This window comes from Gopherus flavomarginatus, chromosome 6, assembly GCF_025201925.1.
Source record: "Gopherus flavomarginatus isolate rGopFla2 chromosome 6, rGopFla2.mat.asm, whole genome shotgun sequence".
NCBI lineage: Eukaryota > Metazoa > Chordata > Testudines > Testudinidae > Gopherus > Gopherus flavomarginatus.
Window position 1 is genome coordinate 32,741,122 of NC_066622.1, and position 23,512 is coordinate 32,764,633.

The 23,512-nt window shown below is 47.1% G+C and overlaps 1 protein-coding gene across 1 annotated transcript in view; it reads left to right on the forward strand.

Annotated features, from left to right (window-relative positions):
• Positions 1 to 23,512, forward strand: part of EHD1 (EH domain containing 1) — a 49,208-nt gene extending 25,696 nt beyond the window's left edge. The window contains exons 3-6 of the mRNA XM_050958877.1: positions 173 to 270; positions 15,987 to 16,399; positions 21,347 to 21,511; positions 22,742 to 23,512. Of these exons, the coding sequence (XP_050814834.1) occupies positions 173 to 270; positions 15,987 to 16,399; positions 21,347 to 21,511; positions 22,742 to 23,266 (1,201 nt within the window). The 3' untranslated portion in view covers positions 23,267 to 23,512. The remainder of the gene's footprint in view (positions 1 to 172; positions 271 to 15,986; positions 16,400 to 21,346; positions 21,512 to 22,741) is intronic.

Genomic DNA, 23,512 nt, shown 5'->3' on the forward strand with positions numbered 1-23,512 from the left:
CACATAGGGAGTCTGGCAAAGTAGGCAATTGAATCCAGATAGCCTCAGACCCAGCCTACAGCCTTGACCACATGGCTGATCTTCCTTGTTTTTTTTCTTGCCTCTGATCTTTTACATACCACAGAAGGAAAGTGCCCAGCCTCTCTAATTGAGTATCTCTCTTCTCATATAGGTTCATGTGTGCCCAACTACCCAACCCTGTCCTGGATAGCATCAGTATCATTGACACACCTGGTATCCTCTCAGGAGAGAAGCAGCGCATAAGCAGAGGTAATTGTTTGCTTTAAAGGCATACCAGTGCCAACATTGTATGAGAATTTCCAGACTGGATCTGACAGACCAGTGGGACCATGGAGCCCTGAAGTGTGAAACCAGCCCAGGGTGCTCCTACCACATAACAGAAAAACAGACTAGCTTGAGCCAAACTTGACTATCCCTCCCTCTTTTTGGTTTCTTAGATGTGGTCTGAAGTACATGTGTGCAAAGCATTTGGTACAACAGCAGCAAGTTACTGCTCCAAGCAAAGGCAGCTGGATTTGTTTCACCTTAAAGGCTAAATAGCTTGACATGCTTAAGTCATCCACTTAACCTTCCTGGTTCTCTGTCTACCAAGGCTTGAGATTTGCCCCCAGTGTCAACTCCTAATATGGAAATGATTGGCATCACTAAATCATATTGCACTGGTGGCTAAAACCCACTGCTAGTCTGGCTTTCTGGAGCTGTCTGTCTTGGGAGCTGTGAATGTTCTCTGGTTTTTGGGTTTGGAAGAGAATAGTGTAGCAGAGGTGATCTCTCACTTGGAAAGTCTGTCCAAAGACTAGCTTGAAGTAGATCTGGGGAGCTGAGACTAACTGTGAAGCTGAGACAATGCACCTGATGTCATAATACAATGGTTCTGGAGTGGACAAGTCCAGTTCATCTTGGGAAGCTAGCATGGCACCTCCTGGATGTATGCAGGATCTCTTGTTGGGTTGTCAATGCTTTAAGGCTGTTTAGAGGAAGAGCATTATGGTCTAGTGGCTAGGGCATTTGACTTGAAGTTGAGGATGGTTCTATTCCTGGTTCTGCTGTGACCCAGGGCAAGTCACTTCCCCTCTCACCCTGTCTGTCCTATTTAGAATAGAGGCCCCCTTGCTGTGTGGGGGGCTAGTAACTTTAATAGACATGAAATAAGAGCTGGCTGTTGGGGGTCAGTACTCCTGGGTTCTATTTCTAGACTAAGGAATGCAGTGTAATGGTTAGAGCTGGCGAGCTGGCTCTCCTGGATTCTAGTCCCATCTCTGCCTTTGCTCTGGGGTAAGTAGCTTAATGTGCCTTTCTGTAGCATAAAATGGGGATGACACCCTCCCACCTTAGTTAATTGTGTAGCATGCTGCTGAGAGTGCTTCACAAAGCACATCAGATCATCTAAATGAGGAGTTACTTAGCTGAGCCACCTCTCAAAATGAGTGTATATGGTCTGTTTCCTTTCCTCTCCACTGTACTGGAAGTAGGGACAATGGCTGGCTGAGTTTACATGTTCATATCAGAAAAGCTGCACCTGTTCAACTAAATCTAATTAAATTGATGTAAACCTCAGATGTGTTTAGCCCTTACTTAATCTTGTAACTCCTCTTACAAGCAGAACCAGTTTAAAGCAAGTGTTGAACAAGCTTGAGTTCAAATCCCTAATGTGGATGCAGCAGTGTAAGCTAGGGGTATGTATTCACTGTGGAGATCTTAGGTGACAAGCACCTGGGATAGTTAAGGCCAATTGGCTTGCAGCACGGCTGCTAACATACTTGCACTACTGTCTTTGCAGCTGTTGCATTCCCCAGATCATTAGGATTTGTGATGGCACATCCCACGGTGCTTTGTATAACAGTCTCTGCTACTTTTGTTTTTGTGAATTCTTACAATTCACCTGTCCTAAGTGCACAGAAGGAATTGTGGGAAGGCATTGCAGGACTAATAGTACTTGAGTGATTTAGCCTGTCCTCACTGCAGGGTGGCTTACTAGCCCAAGTGAAAGCAGAACCTGAACTCTAACCCCCAGCCAGGCCAGCTGAAAGTCCCTGTAAACCTGGGTGAGAGGGTTTTGTGTATGATGGGAGTAGGGTGCTAGGGGCAACACGTGGCTAAGAGCTTGGGCTAACTCTCTGCAGCAATATATACCCAAAATAGATGGGAGACCTCATTCAAGGTGTTCCCATGATACTCTTGATGATGGACAGATGAGATGGGATATAGTTATGCTTGAAGGTGTTTGATCTATAGACATTGCAGAGGTGCTTGAAGCTGTGGCTGTGTTAAATATGGCAGTGGCTTCATCCTCTCCCCTGTTTTTCCCCCCAAATCAATAGGGTTTTATCTGATGTTGGAATTAGATGTACTGGTCAAAAGGGATCATATTGCATCCAGACTAACATGATGGAGTTGAATGTAGGGCCTCACTAATTCAGCAAACCAGCTCTCTGGATGGTAGGCCAGTATATCCCTGTCCTACAGATTTGGGTGGAAAACCTGAGGCTCAGGGTGGAAGTGATTTGTGTAAGAGAGCTGAGCAGCAGGGATGGGAGAATAGAACCCTGGTGTCCTGATCATCAAATAACTCCCAATCTAAACAACTAGACCTACTGGCTATAGACAGGAGAACCCAGGAGTCCTGGCTCCCCATTCTGTGCTCTGGTGAGTTACCTTTCTTCCAGCCTGGCAAGTGACACTTCAGCTCTCACTTGACTGACTCCCATTCTAGTATTCTTCAGCTTAATGCTTTTGCCACGCTAGCTACCCTACAGATTCAATGGACAGTCTTCCAGTTATTACTGCTTGATGTGTGCAGTGATGTTGCCTCTGAAATGGCTTCCTCAGCTGTAGCCTGCAGCACCTATTGGTGCCATGAGACCTCTGGAATGCTAAAGCCAAGTGGCATCTGGGCCTGGAAGCTAGCTTCCCTGTAGAGAGCTCAAGGAGGTGGAATTTGGAATGATCCTTAGTTCCTGGAGGATTTTGATAGCCATTCTGACTGGCTTCCTGAGAGCTGTCTCCTGCATAGATAAGCTTAAGGTAGAAACCTGAAGCAGCATTGTCAACCCTAGTCCCCATCCCAGAGCTGTTGGCTCCTTTAAGTGCCTGGAATGCCTTGGGAGAAACACCAATCAATATCTTGACCTTCTGATTGCACTACTAATAAGTAGGCTTGGCAGAACCTGATTTTTAGCACTTTCCCACAACTGGATTTAAATAAGAAATCATGGAGGGTAGGGGTCAGACAGTTTAATGCCATGTTGAGATTCAAAATACAATCTTTAACAATTAAAACAGTCAACATCATGTCAGAGTATACAGAGTAAATATCCCTCCAGCTAAATTCTTTTGCCACCTCTTCTGACAGCAACTTTTGAGCACTAATCTATTGGCATGCATAGCTCCTAGAAACCCCAGCGGAGATTGGGGCAGAGGCCATCTTTGTGTGTGCACAGGGCCTGGTACAATAAGACCACAAAGTGAGAAAAGGAATGTTTATCCATGTTTTATGGAGGGACTGGGGGGGGGAACTGAGTGAGTCAGCAGTAACTTGCCCAAGTCTGCAGAGTTGGGACTAGTGCTCAGATCTTGTGAATCCCAGCCTATTTCCAAAACCACAAGACTAGCCTTCCTTTCCTTCTAGAGCAGAGGTCCCCAAACTGTCATGGAGGAACATTCAGGGTGTGTGGCAGGGCCAGGCCAGCCCCTCCAGGGGGCAGGGAGGGGTGACCCACTGGCCCTGGCCCGCTCACAGCCTTGGGCTGATTGCAGCCCAGCTGCAGCTTCACACTTGGCCCTGGTCTCAGACCCACCCCCACCTGCCAGCCTTGGCCCCCTTACCTCTGTCCACTGCCCCACTCCTGGCATGACCCTGAAAAGTTTTTGGGGATCACTGTTCTAGAAGCAAATGCTCTGTACTGACCTAGCTCTTCTGGCTCCCAAGCAGCATAAATATTTACTGCTAGCCCCATTGGTTCAGAACTTCTGACTGAATCTCAGGCCTTTTATTGGTCTATTGGCTTAGTGCTGGCTATGATCCAGGTCTTGAGCTAGTGTTTCAGTTTTTCTGTTGGGATCTCAATGTTTCTGCCAAAGGATTTCACTCTTCTGTACCCCACAGAGCTTCAAAGCACCCCACTGTGACTACTCCCCAGCAGAGAAACTGGGCTTGTCACTTCTGTGCAGAGGCTGGTCCTTTCTGTGTCCATCTCTCTGCTTGTTAAGATCTCTGCAGAGTCTTGTAACTTAGTTTGGCTCTTCCTGAATAGCAAAATTCTGGCATTTGATTGCACTGCTCCTGAAGCTCTTGCTGTATTTGTGGCTTCTTGGTTATGGCAAAGGCCGGAAGGAAAATGTCTTGCTTATTAATCACATAACCTTTCCAAACTGATATTTTTTCCAGTGACTAGTAATGCTTGCAGGAAACTGCTTTCAAAGATAAGGCTCTTGCTGCCCCTAGTCAGAAAGAAACCAGGATGTTCCACAATTCATAGTGCTTTGTTTAGTGTTACAATTCTATCCCTCCCCATTACAAACAACAATTTGTTTGTAATGTAAGAGTTTAGCTGTATCTTATTCCTGTAATGAGACTTTTGAGCCACTTTAGAGGGATAGGCAGATCGCATCAGTCCCCAGAACCTCTTGTAGGAAAATGTGGTCTAAAATTCCTCTAGAAATTTTTAAAAAAATTTCTAAACTTTCGTTGGGACATACTCCGCAGTTTCTGGTCTTGTGCTAGTGTTTCAGATATGGCTTGCATGAGGGAAGCCTGTGCTAATGATGCAGGTACATAGTTGTGATTCTCCATGGCTGACATTTCATGCCTCCAAGCCTGACTTCCAGTCTCAGGCTGCTAGGTGGCCTATTTATCTTCATCTGTTCCCTTTGCAGAGAGAGTTGCACTTAATATAAATTCCTACATGTAAGGATGGTCTGTATGCAGTCCAAGCAATGACTGAGGGTATGAACTTCAGACATGAGAGGCTGGAATGGTGCTTTCAGGTGGTACAAAGAATCCTGACTTAGCTGCCTGGTTAGCCTGTGCTCACATGTGCCAGAGTCTCTTTTGATCATCAGATTTGATGTAGGAAAGGAATTTCCCCTAGGTCAGATTATCGTGGACCTTGAGGTATTTTGGCCTTCTGCAGCAAGAGGGTCTGGATCACCTAATCATGTCTCAGCTAATTCCCTGCTGTCACAGGGGCCTCAAGCATTGGTGGGCCTTGAGCTATATATACTACAGCTTGTGAGTGTCACTCAGGAGTGTGAATAGGCCACCCTCCCCACCCCCGAACTACTTAAATTACACTGACCTAAGCACTGGTGTGGGCAGTGTTGCAACATAACTATCACTGCTCATGAGAGAGCTGGAGTAATTATGTTGGGGTGAGAGCGCTCTCCCATCAGCTTAGAGCAGGGATCAGCAACCTTTCAGAAGTGCTGTGCTGAGTCTTTATTTATTCACTCTAATTTAAGGTTTCATGTGCCAGTAATACATTTTAATGTTTTTAGAAGGTCTTTCTGTAAGTCTATAATTTACATACAATAGTTTAAACTTTTTAAAAACCTTAATTATATAACTAATCTTCATTTTAAATTAAAATGCAGAGCCCCCTGGACTGGTAGTCAGGACCTGGGCAGTGTGAGTGCCACTGAAAATCAGCTCACATGCTGCCTTCGGCACCCTTGCCATAGGTTGTCTACTCCTGGCTTAGAGCATCTGCAGTGGCACAGCTGTAAGTTCTGTAGTGTGGCCATAGTCTTGGTCTCAGACTTCTGTCCCAGACACAGAACATGAGGACTGAAATGTTCTAGTTTAACTGAAGTCATCAGACTCAACATAAGGATATTTGGGTGAAGTTTAATGGCCTGTGATACACAAGAGGTCACACTATATAAGCTATTCTAATTGTCCCTTGCCTTAAAATAAGATGATCTGACCAAGGATGGCCCCAGAAACAGTCACTATTAATGCTGAGTTTTCTCAGCTGATTAGAACTGTTCATAGTGTTTCTCTAGAGCAGGGGTAGGCAACCTATGGCACACGTGCCAAAGGCAGCACGAGCTGACTTTCAGTGCCACTCATGCTGCCTGGGCCCTGGCCACCAGTCTAGGGGGCTCTGCATTTTAATTTTTAAATGAAGCTGCTTAAACATTTTAAAAACCTTATTTACTTTACTTACAACAATAGTTTAGTTCTATATTATAGACTTATAGAAAGAGACCTTCTAAAGAGTTAACGTATTACTGGGATGCTAAAACTAAAGTTAGTGAATAAATGAAGACTTGGCACACCATTTCTGAAAGGTTGCTGACCCCTGCTCTGAGGAATACTCATTGGAGGAGCCATCTGCTACATGGAAAATAGCCTTTATCCAGTCTAAATCCTCCCCAATGTTCAGATCTTAGCCAATTAGCATTCCTTCTGTTGGAGGAGTCTGGAATCTTAGCTGCATGAAAGGTGCCAGATTAGGTGCTCTTGAGATTTCAGTCCTGTTCTCAGGTATTTCTGAAATGCCTGCCACAATGGTTTAAGGACCTTTCTTCATAAGCAGGAGTGGTAACTTCATCTATGCCCTATGTTGTCCCTGTGGTTAAAGTTCTGGACAGAGGGCAAAGTACTTGGCTTCAATTTCCAGACTTGCTTTGGCCTTGGGGAAAGCTGCTTTATCTCTGTACTTCAGTTTTCCCACTTATAAAGCCAGAGAACAATCTTTACTTTCCAGGGAAGGTGGACTAGGAAGGGATGAGGTTCCAAGGTTATGAAGGGGCAGACATGGGTGGACTTGCTGACACAACCAGCAGTTCTGTTGATGACTTGGATACATACCATGTTCATGGGCGCAGACTCACCAGCTCATCTCACCTCAGATGCTAGTTATTTCCCATAATCTTGGCTAGGGATTAAACCTACGTTCTAGAGTGAGTGGCCCTGCATCCTTTCCATCCCATGTCATCTGAAGCAAATTAATACCCTTTGAGTAGTGCCAGACTGCTGTGCAGAAGGGCTGGCTTGGTCTACTTCTGCCTGATGCTGCTAACAACTTCTTCTGAAGGTCTGCCAAGCTTTCAGTGGCAGAACTGAGACTGGAAGTTGTAGAGTTGTAAGCTACTCAACTCAGCAGAGGAATTTAGAATCAGAAGTCCTGGCTTTCCCCAGTCTCTGACCATACTGCTAAGGCATAAGTGCATATCAGAGCATCTCAAGAATGCACAGATCAGCTGGGAGCTTGCTGTTTAGAACAGCTTTGAGCACAGCTTGCTTAACTTTGTGTTCCTGATTTACATAACTGTTCTGCACAGTATTGCCTTCCATTGTGGGTCTTCCTGAGTCACAGGAAATCTGGAGTCTGCTACATGCAAACTTCTATTCTGTGGTGTAAGAGCATTGCTCAAATCAAACAAATCCAGTCCATGTAACTGGGGTGGGAAGGGGCTGGTGAACATATATGAAAGCTGTTTTTTGCAGCTACAGAGGTGCTGTGGGGATTAAAGTCCTGTGCATGGCTTAATGTTCCAACATAAGCATACTTCAAATGATTTTGAGTTGGCTGAGATCTTGGGCATTGTCTAAAATGAGATTTTAAATAGCTGAATTTGGCTGCCCTCTGCAACTCATGGCTTGCTGCATAAACTGTAGTCTTCTACCTCTGACTTGTAGCAGTGAATTCTGGGGCTTCTAATGCACCAGTACCAGCAGTCCCTACTCTAATAACAAATATGGACTGCTTTGTATGGGGGAGAAGCTAGTTGAACAAGGGCTTACCAACAACACCAAGGGAGAGGCTTTTTGTGTAGGCTGGCCCTGAGAAGATCCATCAGTGATTTTTAAGTGTGGGAAGGGGTGTGTGGCATTGGGTGGTGCTGTATAGCTGTCGGCTTAAGATGCTACAGCCAGTTACACTCCACTTGGTTTTGCCTTTGGGAGCAAATCAAAGGCATCTCTAGCCCAGTTGTCACCAATTGTTCAATTGTAATTGACTGGTCAATCAGAGGATCTCCCAGTCAATTGCAGTCTCCAGCAGTGCAGTGTGGCTGCCACTAAGGCAGGCTCCCTGACTACCCCAGACCCACACCACTCCCAGAAGTGCCCAGTGCAGCCCTTGGAGGAGGGGCAGGGGTCTCCCTCTGCTCCTGCCTGAAAGCACCACCCCCACAGCTTCCATTGGCCAAGAGAATTGCAGGGGTGGCCCTTGCAGAGGGCCAGTGTGTGGAGCCACATGCCTACTGACACCCTCCCCTTGGGCCAGAGGGCCATGTTGGTCCCTTCCAGGAGCAGCATGGGGCCAGGGTAGCCAGGGAGCCTGTCTTAACAGCAGCCATGCTGCAGTACCTATGGGTGCTGCCAGAGATAAGGGCTGCCTGGTAGGAGGCAGCACCCCAGCCCTGAGCTCCCTTGTGGAGCCTGCACCCTCCTGGAGCTTGCACTCCTCACCCCCTCCTGCACCGCAACCCCTGTCCCAGGCTCAGCCCAGAGCCCCAACCCCTCTACCCAGCTTAGTGAAAGTGAGGGAGGGTGGAGGGGAGGATGGAGTGAGGGGGGGCAGAGCCTCAGAAGGGGTGGGATGTATCCTGGGTTACCCATAGATTCAAAGTGATCTTGGGCATAAAAAGGTTGATCACTGCTGTAGCCTCTAAATGACTGACTCAGTTGCTGACAAGCTCTGGAGTCTAGGACCTCTAGGATCTGTTGCACAAACATAGCTACATCTTCCCCTGTAACATTCTACCATTCACCACTGAAACTAGCTTTGCCAGTGTTAATTTCAAGGCCCTGCCCACAGATAAGGCAGTTACTTCAGCCTCTGATGCAGATATTACTCTGAAAAGCAGCACATTTTGAGGGAGGCACTGGATGTGAGAAATCAAGCAGAACCACCCAGTGACTTGAGATGTGCCTCCCAAGTGACCAATTGCTGGATGCAAAACCCTAAAAATCTACATTGTAACACTGTATGAAACTACATTGCAAAGTGGCACCAGACTAACTTATTACAATGCATAGTGCACTGCAGCTTGTTGACTACATGATGTAGTCTTCCTGTCCTGTGTAACCTCTAAAGATAACAGCAGCTCTAGCTAGCCAGAAATGGGAACACTGAATGAGGAGCACCACATTTCAAAATGAAAGGGAAGAAACTCCTCTACAAATGTAGTTTCCTGTGGAATTTGATGTCACGTTAGGACCCTAGCAGAGTTCCAAGAGTCACTGATGTTCCAGGGAACATTCAGTTGTTACATTTTCAGCTTGTCTTGTGGTAGTACCCAAAGCCCCAGACATAGGCAGGACCCCATTATGCCAGATACTGTACACAAACAGCTCAAAGATCCCTGCCCCAAAAAATACAAGCAAAGGACAAGAGCCAATAGGTGGATGCTCAACTAGACCAGGTCTCAGTGGATCAAGGACTGTCCTGTCTCTAGCACCCAATTCTAAAGCTTGCAGGCTACTGGGGGTGGAAAGTGGGGAATAGGATAATGGACTTGATTCTTAGGTCTCTTACAGTTGAGACACAAGGTCAGTGAGGTAATCCTTATTGGACCAACTTCTATTGGTGGAAAAGGCAACCTTTCAAGCTTACACAGAGCTCTAATATTGTGGGACCAACTTGGCTACAACACCACAAACTTGCAGTTCTGCAGAAACATGGGATGTTTGTGGGCCACTGATTCTGCTTGAATTTGTCAAGGGGAAGACAAGGACTTTCTTTAAACCCTACTTGGCAAAACTTGCCAGTCAAGGCACAAAATTTACTTGTGTCCTTGTCACCATGATATAACCCAACCTTACCTATAGATTGCATTGCTCCACTCACAGGAGAAGCAAAGACAAATCTGTTCCCCTTGAACAGTCTCATGCAGTGTCCATGACTTTTTTCTTAACCTCTAATTGTCCTCTACCCAGGAGCAATTGAGAGGCTGTAGGAGAAAGTTCCTCATTTGACCAAACAGGCCACAACTTCAGGAGGTAGTTAAAGGAAACTTTCTTAAAACATTCTTTTTCTTAAAGAGCAGACCCATAGCAGGGATCAGACTTGCTGATTCACAAGCAGCTGTGGGATTGGAATGTTTAACATTCCTCATGTATTGTAGGAGCGCTGATCTCCAATTCTCTCCATTCCTGACTCTGCAATTGACTAATGTTGTCTTGTGATGTGAGTCAAGGCATATAGGTGGGGAGAACCAACCTCCACAATGCACCCTGTACTCACCAAAATATGCCAAAATCTTCATCAGTTCCCTGTAAAAAGGGGGAGGAAGCAGGGGAGGGGCCAGGGTGGGGCAAGACATACTTGTGGGGCTAGGAGCCCCTGCAGGGCCTAGGGTAAATTGCCCCCCCCTCCCCCCCACAGCCCTGGAGCTCACAGCCCCCCCTTTACCTTGTCAGACGACTCAGGAGCTCTGCTCAGCTGCCCTGCTGCTGGCCACGCTGCAGCACTGCTGGGGGCAGGGGAGGACATCCTTGTGGGGCCAGGGGCCTGGGGCAAATTGCCACTTGCCCCCTCAGCTTGCAGCCCCCTCTTACCTTGCCAGCAGCCCAGAGCTCAGCTGAGCTGCCCAGCTGCTGGACATACTGCAGCTTTGTGGGGTGAGGAGAGCCTGGGGGAGACATCCTTGTGGGGCCAGGGGCCCCTGCAGGGCCCAGCCCTGGGGCAAATTGTCTCACTTGCTCTCCTCCCCGCCCCAGGTGGCCCCAGAGCTCACTGCCACCCCTTGCTTTGAGCAGCTGCCAAGGTAGCAGGAAAAAGCTGGAGCTCAGCTGGCACCGGCTGGCCATTTTGTGGCTCTGCTGGGGATGGGTGGGGGAGGGAGCAGGGAATCCTGGGAGCTCAGGTGGGGGACAGGATGGTCCCACAGACCAGAGTTGTTCTCCTGCCTGCCTGGCTCTTTAACAGCTGGTCCTCCACTGGCATCTAATTTAGCAACTGGTTCTAGCGAACCACTGCAGCTCACCACTGGGTAATACTGAGTGCTTTCCTCTGTGGGGAAATGTCAGGTCAAGGTTTTGACAGCACTGTGTATTGTACCTGTCAGGTGTGGTTCAGCAGCCAGAGATAGTAAGGGAGCACACAACTGTCTTAAATTCAGACAGGTCTCTTAAAGGGCTGCGTTCTTTCTGCCTTGCTTTAAAGGAGCATAATGCCTTATCCATGTTCTGTGCAGGTTAAACCTCCAGATGTCCCATAAGGGGGGAGGGGGGTGTACTCAAGCTTATGTTGCCAAAGGTCCCAGTATAGTGAATTTGGCAGAGCTCATGATAAAACTCAAGTGTCCTGACTTGATTCCTCTGTCCTTACCACTAGCCATGCTGCCCTAACTTCAACTCTTGGTTTTTTATATTGGCCTTAATATGTATCATACTTTGTGGTAAATAGATTACCCCAAACTTCTAAAACCAATTGGTCATACAAAACATGATGGATTGTAATCAAGAAAAAGCCAGATTTCACAATATAACTTCTGGGACATAAGTGACAGGCCCAAGCACTAGGAAAGTAGGCTGGAGCTTCAAGTAATCCTGAGAAGGACAGATTTGTTTTGTCATCTGGCTTGGGGCTTTAGGAGTCCTACTTTCAAACTCTCCCTTCTGACCATGAGACTTTTTTAAGGAATGTTGTATAATGACATCTTGAGTTGGCAGTGCCCATACAATGCAGGTCTCTGCCTTTTGGGGTTCCTCCAGAGGAACTGGCAGCTGTTGGTATATTGGTTGTTTTGTAGTGTTTGCTCTTAGACAGAATTCCCCTTTGGCTTCTCAGAACTACACAGTCAGTTACTTCCCATTTTCAGTTCATTGTCAGTAAATTGAACTCATGTTGCCTGTCTGAGTAAATAGTTCATCAGCAGAGCAATGGACTCAAGTACTTACACTCCAATCCTGTGGACAGAGCCAGATGCAGGAGGCAGAGACAACTGGGATTCTCCCATGACATAAGGGATTCTATTCTGCTGTGCAACTAAACTTGAGAAGCTTGTCTTTGAATCTGGGGAGATAACATAGTCCCAGCTGCCTTGCTCTAGACAGTGGAGTTCACTCTTGGGTCTTTTTCCTAGTGCTGCCAGTGATCTTTGCTGTGATAAGTGCCTTCCCCCGTGTCTGTTTCCCCTCTATCCTCTTATGCTGCCAGCTCTAAGTCAGGGGTGTCTAGGCACAATGAGGTCTTGATCTCAGCTGGTGCAGGCCCTTTAGGCCCTATTGCAGTACAAACTGACTCTGGAGTACATCACATCACTCTGTTCTTGATACCAGGTATCTGGAGCCTTTGTATTTGAATGCTCTAAAAGGGCAAGAAGTATAAATGCTGTAGGATGCTTACCAGTGCCACCTCTTCTGAAGTTTAGTCTGAGTTCCTGAGCTTAGGGCAGGCAATATATAACCTAGTGGGCAGGCACACTGGATTAGGACTCCAACTTGGATTCTGTTCCTAGCTCTGCCCCTGGCCTACTGTGAGACCTGGAGCAGTCATCCCCTTCCCTCCGTTTGTGCCTGAATTTCCCTGTTTGAGAATAATGCTCCTTTGTAAAGTGACGCCTGTAGTGGAAGGGCAGGGGGAAAATCAGATAGTATCAAACAGTTTGCATAGCAGTGGGGCTGCTGCTTAGTATGATTGAGGGACTCTTCTTAATAGTGAATACTGCTGAGTCCCTCTGAAGGCTCCAGAAACTACCCATCTCTTTGCCACAATCACCCTAGCTAAAGGACTCTATTCTCAGGAGACTGAGATTTGAGTCACTTTATAAAACTTATGCTAGCATTTAGCTGAATGCTGGGAATTCTCAGGATGGCTTTGGTCTCTGCTTCAAGAGTGAAGTCAGTATCACTCCTCCATACTGCCCTGGAGAGGAAGGATGGATGGTGTAGTGTGTTTAGGGAGCTATCTTAGCACTTGGGAGTTGAACCCAAGTCTCCTAGCTCAGACAACTTCCTATGTGACCTTGGGCAAGTCTTTCAGTCTCTGCCACCATCTGTACAATAGGGATGATAGTACTGCCCTGCCTCAAGAGATGAGAAACTAAAGGCATTGGAGATTGAGGCCTTTAAATATGGGAAGGGGAGTGACTACTGAAGTGACTATTGAATGAGTGGCTAAAGGTTAGCTCTCTCCTATGTGTAGAGGATCTTACATCTGTTTTACACTTATATTACAGTAACTCTTAGATACTGTGGTGTATATAGCAGTGACTTTCAATGTGATCCACAGATTGAGGGGTCCATGAAAGACTTAGACTGAAAACTGAATAGAATTCAGCAATATATACACAACAGATTTCCAAATGAGTCTGCCTCCTTTTAAAATTTTGTAGGGGTCCACAAACTCAGATTGTAAACCACTGAGATACAGCACCTAATGTGCAGAGTCACTTACTCAGTCTAAATAGACAGAGGGAGCTGAGGCACAGGGGAAAGGACTTGGCCAAAGTAACATGAAGGCTGTAGAAGAGTTTGGAAATCAAACCTGAGGGTCCCAGTCCAATGTCTTAACCCCAACCACCAATTCTCTCACGTAGAGAGATTCTGTTGGCTGATCATGGAGTCTGCCTGGTGTGCAATTTCACTAAAAGGTGTAAGGTTTAAATGCAGGCATCCTGATGTCTCTCCAAATGCACAAATACAGGATGTTACAGTTGCCAACTTTCACATTGTAAATCAAGCTAATCCCGTTTCAAAATAAACCAATCCCTAAGAACCCCAACACTGACTAGATCCCACAGCATGCAGTCTGGACTGTGGTGGGACTGCTGTGAACCCCTAACTCTCACCCCCTCCTTGCCCAGAGCCTATTTAAAAAAAAAAAGCAGCAGCAAACTACTAGCCAACAAGCAACTCACAAGCCAATTAAGACAAACAAGCCCATTTTCTGTTTTTGTGGGGGTTTGACATGTCTGGAAGAGAGCTGAGATGTTGAAAGTCAGCATGAATAGTCCTTCCTGCAGTGCTGACAGTGACATCTGATTGTTTTGCAAAAGGGTATGGTGGCAACATAGCTGCCATGCAGCCAGGCTCAAGCTGTGACTTGGGCCTAGCTAGATTATAAGCTCTCCCAGGAGGCATTTACTGTATTGATCACAGCACCTTTGTGCTAAGTACTTAGGGCCTAAGGGCCCTAGGTAGGTGGCACTTTCCCTGAGTTATAAGTAGATGTGGGTGAATTTTTAGTCAAACTCTTTGGTGAAAATGCAAATTCAATAACATGCTTCACAAATTCATAAGACGGGGTAGCTGAGGTAATATTTTCTATTGGTCCAACCTCTGAAGCTTTCATGGTAGTTTTGCTGCATTTGTTTAAAAAAAATAACACTAAACAAACCACTTCAGTGTCCTTTCTCAGTTTCCTTGAAGCGTATTAAAATTCAAGACCTGTAAATGGTCAAATTCAAAACACTTGGTTCAACCCAGAACAAGTTTCTTTCAAAATTGCCAGGGGACCAAAAAGTCCTTGTCCAGCTCTAGTTATCACCCTGAGGTGCAGTTTCCCAGATGAGATGGGGAGCAAAGCTTAGCTGGCTCTCAAAATGGGAGACAGTCCTTTTGTGAAGACAATTGTCAGGTGTTAGAATCTTGCTAGGACAACAAACTTAACTTCAGTAACTACATCAGCCTTTACAAAAATCCCTCCCTTGGAGTGTGTGGGATATATCTGCATAGTGTTGCTGGGTGCTGTTCAGTTGGCTTCACTCCAGAGGTGGCAGCTCTTTGAGCTAAGCAATTCTTGTGTAACTTGCATATCTGCTTGGGGCATCCTTTGTTCCAGCAGTGCAGTGCCATGTGAAGTGAAATTTCTTAAACTGGAGTGCATCGACTACTGCAGGTAGCAGCCATACAGCACTGTCTCCAGCATTACTAGAGGTTAAAGTAGCAGGCAATGCTTCTGCTGCAGAAAGCCTGATTGCAGACTCACTCACATGGGGTTTGCAGTTCCAGGAGGCTGTTCAGTCTTGAATGTGGAGAATGCTCAGTCATTCCTGTAGTGGCCAAAGCACAGGCTTGGGACTTGGGAGACCTGTAATGTGTAGGAGTCCCATCATGGACCAGATCCTGTCAACTCAGTTCCTGCTCCAAAGAGCTTTATTCCTAGGTTGGCCACTGGCCTGCATGTTGATCCTGGGAGAAGACACTTTCCTCCATTCCAGGTCAGATTTGCAGAAACAGGGGGAGGGGTGGGCCTTGCACAGGCAGAGGTTGCCTTCTGCAGCATGGGTCATCTGCTGGTATCACTAGGTGTCTCACTGCAGCAAATCCTTGCCATTGCAGGGGCCTCTGGCATTGACAGCTCTTTGGTTTCTCTTGTTTTCTAACTGGGGCTCACAGCAGGTTCCTCTCCTGAGGGATGAAATGCTTTGGTTTAACTCAATTGTTCAGTTTGGTATGGGGGTATCTGGCCTCCTGTCTATCAAGCCATTCAGTTTCACCAGACTAGATGATCTGATAGTCCCTTCTAGCCTTAAACTTCCCCTTATCTTTAAACCAGGGATAATGAGATGTTTCTGAAGATCTTAGAGATCTAAGCTTGGAAAAATATTGTGTGGAAAGCTCAGCACTAACACTTCGCCTATCTAATCCTGTGGCATGTGCTGGGGTTCTAGAACATTCAGTTTCCTAGATGTGTAGTATAGCTTGTGCTGACTGGTAGTTCATCTGATCCTGTTGTGCTAGGTGGTGGGCACAATTCAGTCGCTGATCCAAAGTGTGCAGTCTAATAGATTACTTTGATTGGAAGTTCTCAGAGGCAGTCAGTTTGCATAGTGCATAGCACAACTTCTGTTCTGTGCTTGGTGTTGAGGCTTCTAGGTGCTACCCCAACATAAATGAGTAGAACAAAGCTGAGAGGAAACTGAAGCATGGGGGCAATGATTTGTCACGATCAGTGACAGGACTGGGAGTGTAGACCCAGGGTCTCCAGAGTCCCAAGTTGATGCTCTCCTCACTAGCTGCTGCCTTAGCTGCAGTCCTTGTGTATTAACATCCCTCTCTCTTGCAGGCTATGACTTTGCTGCAGTACTGGAGTGGTTTGCAGAGCGTGTGGACCGTATTATCCTCCTCTTCGATGCTCACAAGCTGGACATCTCAGATGAATTTTCAGAGGTGATCAAGGCCCTGAAGAACCATGAGGACAAGATTCGGGTGGTGCTGAACAAAGCTGACCAGATTGAAACACAACAGCTGATGCGGGTCTACGGTGCCCTCATGTGGTCACTGGGGAAGATCATAAACACCCCAGAGGTGGTACGGGTCTACATTGGCTCCTTCTGGTCCCAGCCACTCCTCATCCCTGAGAATAGGAAGCTCTTTGAAGCAGAAGAGCAGGATCTCTTCAAAGATATCCAGTCCCTGCCCAGGAATGCTGCACTCCGCAAGCTCAATGACCTCATCAAGAGAGCCAGGCTAGCCAAGGTATGGTGTCCCAAGCATTCCCTCTAGTGAGCCACAGACAGTGCTACATGGGTGGGATTTGGTCTAGATGAAGCCTTCTCTGAACAAGGGTGATACTTGACTAGCATTAATATAGCATTTCAGAGTTCCCCTGACCAAGTGGAGGGATGTGCCTATTGTGCCAGGTGTCTGCAGGCACCTCTCCCCCTAGATTGAGATCAGAGTCCCTAGCAAAGATGGGGAAGGGGGAGACATTACACTATTCACTGCAGAGCCCTAATGAGACAATACCTGCCCCAGAGAGCTCACCCTGAATATCCACAGGGTGGGAAGAGACATGAAGTGGGCTAGGGGCTCATTCAAGGTTGCACAGTAGACCTGGGAATAGCAACCACCAGTGCTGTCTCACGCTCCCTGCTCTAACCCGCTAGGCCACATGTCCCCACCCAGAGCTGGAAGAGCACCTAGAAGTCCTGACTCCCAGTCCATGTTTCCACTGCTTTAGCTGTGTCAATACAACCCCCTAATGTAGATGCACTGGTGCAGATAGTATCTGCATTTAGTGCAAGCTCCTAGTGCAATAACAGCCATGGCTCCAAACCGAGGCATAGCTTGTACTGCCTGCTAACCTGCAGTGGCTTGTTCTCACCACTCCATTCAAACTAATGGCACTCTAGTCCCAGAAGTATGGGTTTTGTGATAAGGTAGAATAGGGATCTTCTGGGTTCTATTCCTGGCTCTGCCACAGCCTAACTGACAGCTGCATTTTACAGCAGGGAAACTCCTCAGAATGAACATTCCTTGCTGGAGAGTCTTGAGTCAGTTTAGGGGAAAATTATGGAAATTTCTCAGCCATGCTGAGGAAATTCCACCTTAAACCCCAGTGGCCTTAAACTCTTTACCTTGCAATGGACTCTGCACTGTTCTGGGCATTATCTCCTTAAGGCAGCTTATCTGCAAGAGTGATATTTGCTTGCTAGCCTAGCTAGAGAAGTGCAGCTCTATGGGAACACAGCTGTTTTTATGGCTGTTCTCAGTTTTTCTTTGAACTAGCTGGAAGGAGCTGTAAAAATCCTGATGGTTTCAGAGAAACCACAGGGCTCAGCAATGACATGGGTCAGAAATAGCTCCTGAACCCAGAGCTGGCACAAGGCTTCTCAAAGATCCAAACTGCTGCTTGATTTCAGCACAATCTATATTAGAAGGAACAAATATCTATCGAGCTGGCCAGGCCTTCTAAAAATCAGTGCAATTTCAAACCCTAACTCTGATTAGTCTAACAGATCAAATTCTTGTTCTGTGTCCATGACTGTAGTATTTACAGCATGTTTTAAGTCATCAGATGTGTAGGAACATAAATGGATGGGACCACCTGGGTCATGGCATCCAGTCCCTGCTATTGTGGGCAGCTGTAGTCACATCCTGGTCAAACTGATCCAGCTCCAAACTAGTTAGGTTGCCTTCCACTGGGAGGCTGTTCCAGAATCTCCTTATTTCCAGCCTCAGTGGATTCCTGGTCAGTTTCTGTTTTGTTCTTGTGCCAATATTGTCTTTGAGCTTCTATAGCTCTCTTCCCTCCCTGATGTTTACCACTCTATATGTATTTATAGAGAGCAATCAGATCCCCCTCTTAGCCTTTATTTTTCCTTAACCCCCCCCCCCCCCCCCCCCGACTAAACAAGAGCAGCTCTTTCAGTCTCCCTTTGTAAGATGGGCTGATCAGGGGAATGAAGAGCCAAAGAGCTCTTCTTTGCATCTGGTCCAGTTTGGATTCATCTTTCTGTTGATAGTATCGGTTTGGATACTAGTTTGTAATAACTCTCCCTGTAGCTAGTTAATGCAAGTGGCCAGGTGAGATACCCAGCACACACCTGTTAAGACACTGACTCAGACATTTCACTTAGATTGCCACTTCCCCTGGTACTGCCAGTGGACTCCCCAGTTGGGTGGGGGTGAACAGCTTTACACTGAATGTCTAATCCTGTCATGCCAGGCTGCACCCCTCAAAGCAAGTCGATGTACACTAGCCACCTGAAATGATGCTTTGGGATGCAGTGTGGGCTAAGGTACCAAGTGGGAGCTGAAAACTTGGGTTAAATGCCTGGCTCTGCCACTGATCTTGTGGGAGGGGAAGAGACTTCCCAGCTTAGTCCACTTGGCTTGAAAGCAGTTCAAGAGACTGTCTGGCATGTGTGACTAACTTGCAAGTTGGTCCCTTCCCCCCCATCTTGACTCTTGGAGTATAAAGACTGAATCCTGATCCAAATAGCACTGGTTTGACAGTAAAGACTGCCCCAGGCAGGATAGCATTTCCATGATAAACTCCATCCTTGTCCTGCCACACAACCACTGCAGGCATAAAAGCCACCAGTGCAGCAACATGGGGGAGGGGGGAGAATCTTACCATTAAATGAGCTGTGCATACAAAGAGCAAGAATCTGGCTTCACCTGATAAGTTGTCCAACCTTTCCAAGGTCCTTGTGATCCTAGCATGCCTTGCAGATGGAAGAAGTCTTTGAAATCACTGCTCTAAAAGCAGAGAAGTTTGAACAGATCTCAAAAATGAATCCAGGAAATCTGCTAAGCCAGCAAGGCTTGTCCAGTCACAACTCTTCAGAGACTAAAGCAGGTCCTACACTCAAAGCACTACAGAATGCCAGTCTGCTGCAGTGGCAAAGCACTGCTAGTGTGCATGCAGCTATACTGGCAAAACTGCTCTTGTTGGTATGGCTCATTCCAACCCTCCTGAGCAAAATGGGCTACACTAGGAACACTGTTTGGCACTCAGCATAGGTGCAGCTCATACCAACCTGCTAATGAGGTGGCATGTCAGCATAGCTGTGTAGAACAAGTATGATTTTCCAGCATAGCTACAATGGCAGCAGTCAGACCTGGGCCAAGAGGTGACTTGTCACTGTCTATGACCCTACATGAGGAAGAAATTTCTGATAGCAGGTGGCTCTTCAATCAAGCAAAAGGCGGAATGAGATGAAGCAAGACATTCAAACTGGAAAGGTGCAGATGTTTCCCAGTAGGGGTGACTGACTGTTGCAAGAACTGACCAAGGAATGTGGTAGATCTCCATTAAGCGGGGTCTTAATGGACTGCATGTTGCTTCAAAACAGATGCTATAGCTTCAAACAAATTATGGGCTCCATATAGCTAGGTGAAGTTTTCACTCTACTTTAGCGCCTTACAATCTTAAATATACCTGTGGCATCCTGGAGCCAGTATCGCCATTTTATAGGCTGGAAAACTGAATCAGAGCAGTAAAGTGGCTTGTCCAAGGTCAGACTCAGTGAGGTCTCAAGTCCTAGGCTGGTGCCCTAACTACTAAACCATCCTTTCTGTCTGGCCTTTTTATGCAAGAGGCTGAGCTAAATCAAGGGTCTTCTAGCCTGAATATCTGATAGCCTATGGAGCAGTCATCAGGCCCAAGCAATCACCCATTCAGACTCCAGTCTTGGGATAAAACTATCAGAGTGCCTCAGGAACCGAAGTCTCAGTGAAAGTCAATGGGGTTTAAGGAACTAAAGTCACCTAGATGCTCTTGAAAACTTGATCCCTAGGCTAGTGCCAGTTAAGGCCACTTGGCATTCCATGGGGAATGCATTACTAGGTCTAACCTGGCACTTGAGACCTGGGTTCAAGTCTGGATCTGATCTTGATGCCCAAGGGAAGAGACTTGCCCAGTTCCCCACTGTAAAATGGTGAGAATCCTTCTGTACTTCAGTAGTGAGGATAAAATCCATTGTGATGCTCAATGCCCATATCTAAATAGACAGAGGATTTATGGGAAATATTGAGCAAGAGGCTGGGAAGCAAAGCAAAGCCACTGCAGGTCAGGAGTGAGAGGTACGAGCAGTCTGTGACTAAGCTTCCCCACAGGCTGGGTCCTGAGTCAATGTCCCTGGTCTTCATATAAGAACAGCTATACTGGGTCAGACCAAAGATCCATCTAGCCCAGTAGCCTGTCTTCAACAGTGGCCAATGCCACATGCCCCAGGGGAAATGAACAGAACAGGTAATCAAGTGATCCATTCCCAGCTTCTGGCAAACAGAGGCTAGCAACACCATCCCTGCCCATCCTGGTTAATAGCCATTGATGGACCTATCTTCCATGAACATATCTAGTCTTTTGTAAGATACATATGCAAGTAACAAACAATTCTAGATTTGGCCACCATATAAATACTGATTGGGGGGAGAAGCATGCTGCAAAACCTCCGTGTGTTAAAATAATGGAAGCTCCCCACCCCACAACGGCCTGCATGACTGGGCCCAACCATCAGAACTTTGCTTTTAACACAGTAAAGGAAGGGGACATCTGAAAGCAGGAAGGCAAAACTGACATGTAAAGCCTTATGATAGTGACTAAGGATCTTATTGTATCTACTGATATACTGGTAAGAGTTTGACAAGAGAATCCTCCAAACATTTTCTACCTCAGTGAGACATGTTACATTCCCCAAGTAAAATACTCTCCTCCTTTTACTCAAAAAACAAAACAAAACTCCAGTCATCTCCAAAATTCCTCATGCTTTCCAACTGAACTCCTTTAGATCCATCAAGTTTCCTTCCCCAGCACCTGATGGAGGTTCTGTTAGGTGATTCTGTTCCTGGCTCTGCTCCTGCCCTGCTGGGTGACCCTTCCCCACCCTGTACCTCAGTTTCCCCTCGCTAAACTGAGAATAAAGTACTTGCCCTATATATGGAACTACCTTTGAGATTGACTCATGGGTTTTGTAGAGTGACTAGGGCATCTCGCTGGGAGTCGAACTCATAGGCTCTATTCCTGGCACTGAGGAGTGTGGTCAAGTGGGTTAGAGCAGCAATGAGGCTGGGAGGAAGGATGCCTGGATTCTGCTTCCTGCTCTGGGAAGGAATTGGGGGTCTGTATTAGAGCAGGGGAAGTGGGAATGTTATGCTGTCAATCAGGCGTCCTAGCTCATCTCTTCCTTTCTCTAGGTCCATGCCTACATCATCTCTTCTCTGAAGAAGGAGATGCCCAATGTCTTTGGGAAGGAGAGCAGAAAGAAGGAGCTGGTGAACAACCTGGGCGAGATCTACTTGAAGATTGAGCGGGAGCATCAGATTTCACCTGGGGACTTCCCCAATCTGCGCAAGATGCAGGTGTGAAGTCATGCTGTAGGCGTGGGGGCTGAAATGCAGTTTACACTGGGCCTTGAGCCATCCTGATTTTTCATCAGACATCTAGGCTCAGTCACTGCACCTGATGTTAGCTGAGGTCAACTTCTTGCATGCCCCAGAGACTCCTGTTTGCTGGTGGCCTTAACTGGCTTTCCTCTGGCATGGAAATGAATCTCATTAGTGCCTCCCCCTACTATGGATGATTAGGACCATCCCTGTCTTACCTAGTCCTCCTGCTGCACAGGTGATCCTGTGATTCCAGCTCAGAGTTGGGCCAAGACTTCATGTTTAAGGCAAGAGAGATTCCTTCCATGCCACTGTTAAATCCAGCATGGCACTGATACAAGGCAGTGGCTGGGCTTCTCTGGTAGCCTGGAGGGAAAGTGCTCTTGCCCTCCAGGACTGGGGCTCCTGAGAGCAGGGCTAATCTGAAAGGGAATGTATTCTCATGGGAAGAGCAGAGGGTGCTGGGAGCCAAAACTCCTGAGCTCTGTCCCCAGTGCTGGGAAGAGTGGGGTCTAGTGGGTTAGAGCAAGAGGTGCTGAGATTTGGGATTCCCTGCATCTAAAATACTTCCTAGAACCACAGGCTAATCTCCTGTCTAGGATAACTTAATCCCACTCCCTAAGGAAGGTGAACAGGCCTCCATGCAGGTCACACCATGGGCTGTTCTGGGGCAGACCAAAACAAGCTGCTAGCTATCCACAAATGTGGAGAATCCCTGGCTTTTTGCTTAGGAATAAGATTTCTTTCCCTGTATGTCCTTAACAATAACTTCCCGTTCCCCATGGTTCAGTGTGCCACTTGGAAGCTGTCCTCCATTCCAGAGGTGGCTGCAGACAGTGCTTCACACACCACTTGTAAAGTCTAAGGCCTGGGTATCTGGAATGAGGGTTGTATCCAGGGGCTGGGGGGAGTGGTCCAGGAGGGGACAGATGGATTGAGTGGGTACAGCTCAAGGTGGGCACTGGGGATGGGTTAGGGATGGCCTTGTTTAGGGGCATAGGGGGATTTTTGGATGGATGTGTATTTCAGCCTGATTACAGGATAGATGGGATTGAGGACAGCTGGGAATGGCTAGACAGGGGCAGGGAAATATGGTCATTGAGTGGGTTGGAGTTGCTGGGTATTGGGTAGGATAGGGGAGCAACCTGCTCCCCTATCCAAGTGCCAAAGCCCACCCTGAATGCTGATCTCTGCCATGTTTCCCAGGAGCTCCTGCAGAGCCAAGACTTCAGCAAGTTCCAGCTCCTGAAGCCCAAGCTGCTGGACGCAGTGGACGACATGCTGGCCAATGACATTGCCCGGCTCATGGTGATGGTGCGGCAGGAAGAGTCTCAGATGCCCACCCAGGCAGTGAAGGGTGGGGCCTTTGAGGGCACTATGAATGGGCCCTTTGGCCACGGTTATGGGGAGGGGGCTGGCGAGGGCATTGATGACATTGAGTGGGTGGTAGGAAAGGACAAGCCCAGCTATGATGAGATCTTCTACACCCTCTCACCTGTCAATGGTAAGATCACAGGGGCCAACGCCAAGAAGGAGATGGTGAAATCCAAGTTGCCCAACACTGTCCTGGGCAAGATCTGGAAACTGGCTGATGTGGACAAAGATGGATTCTTAGATGATGAGGAATTTGCCCTGGCCAACCACTTGATCAAGGTGAAGCTAGAAGGGCATGAGCTGCCTGCAGAACTGCCCCCCCATCTTGTGCCCCCCTCCAAACGCAGACATGAATGACTCCCCAGCATCCTTTAAATGGGGGAGGGGGAATGGGCAGCCAGTTGCCTGGATTTCAACCTCTAAGTCTGCTAAAGATCCACAACCCCTGAGAGCTGGTGGACAATTTGACTTTTGCTTCAAAGGGCACTGAACTTGCACCTTCCTTCCAAATGCCCCATCTATGGGAGTGATAAGACCTGAATGAAACCCTCATACATGTCGTATTGTGCACAAGAATGATATTTTAATATATTCAAGGCTACA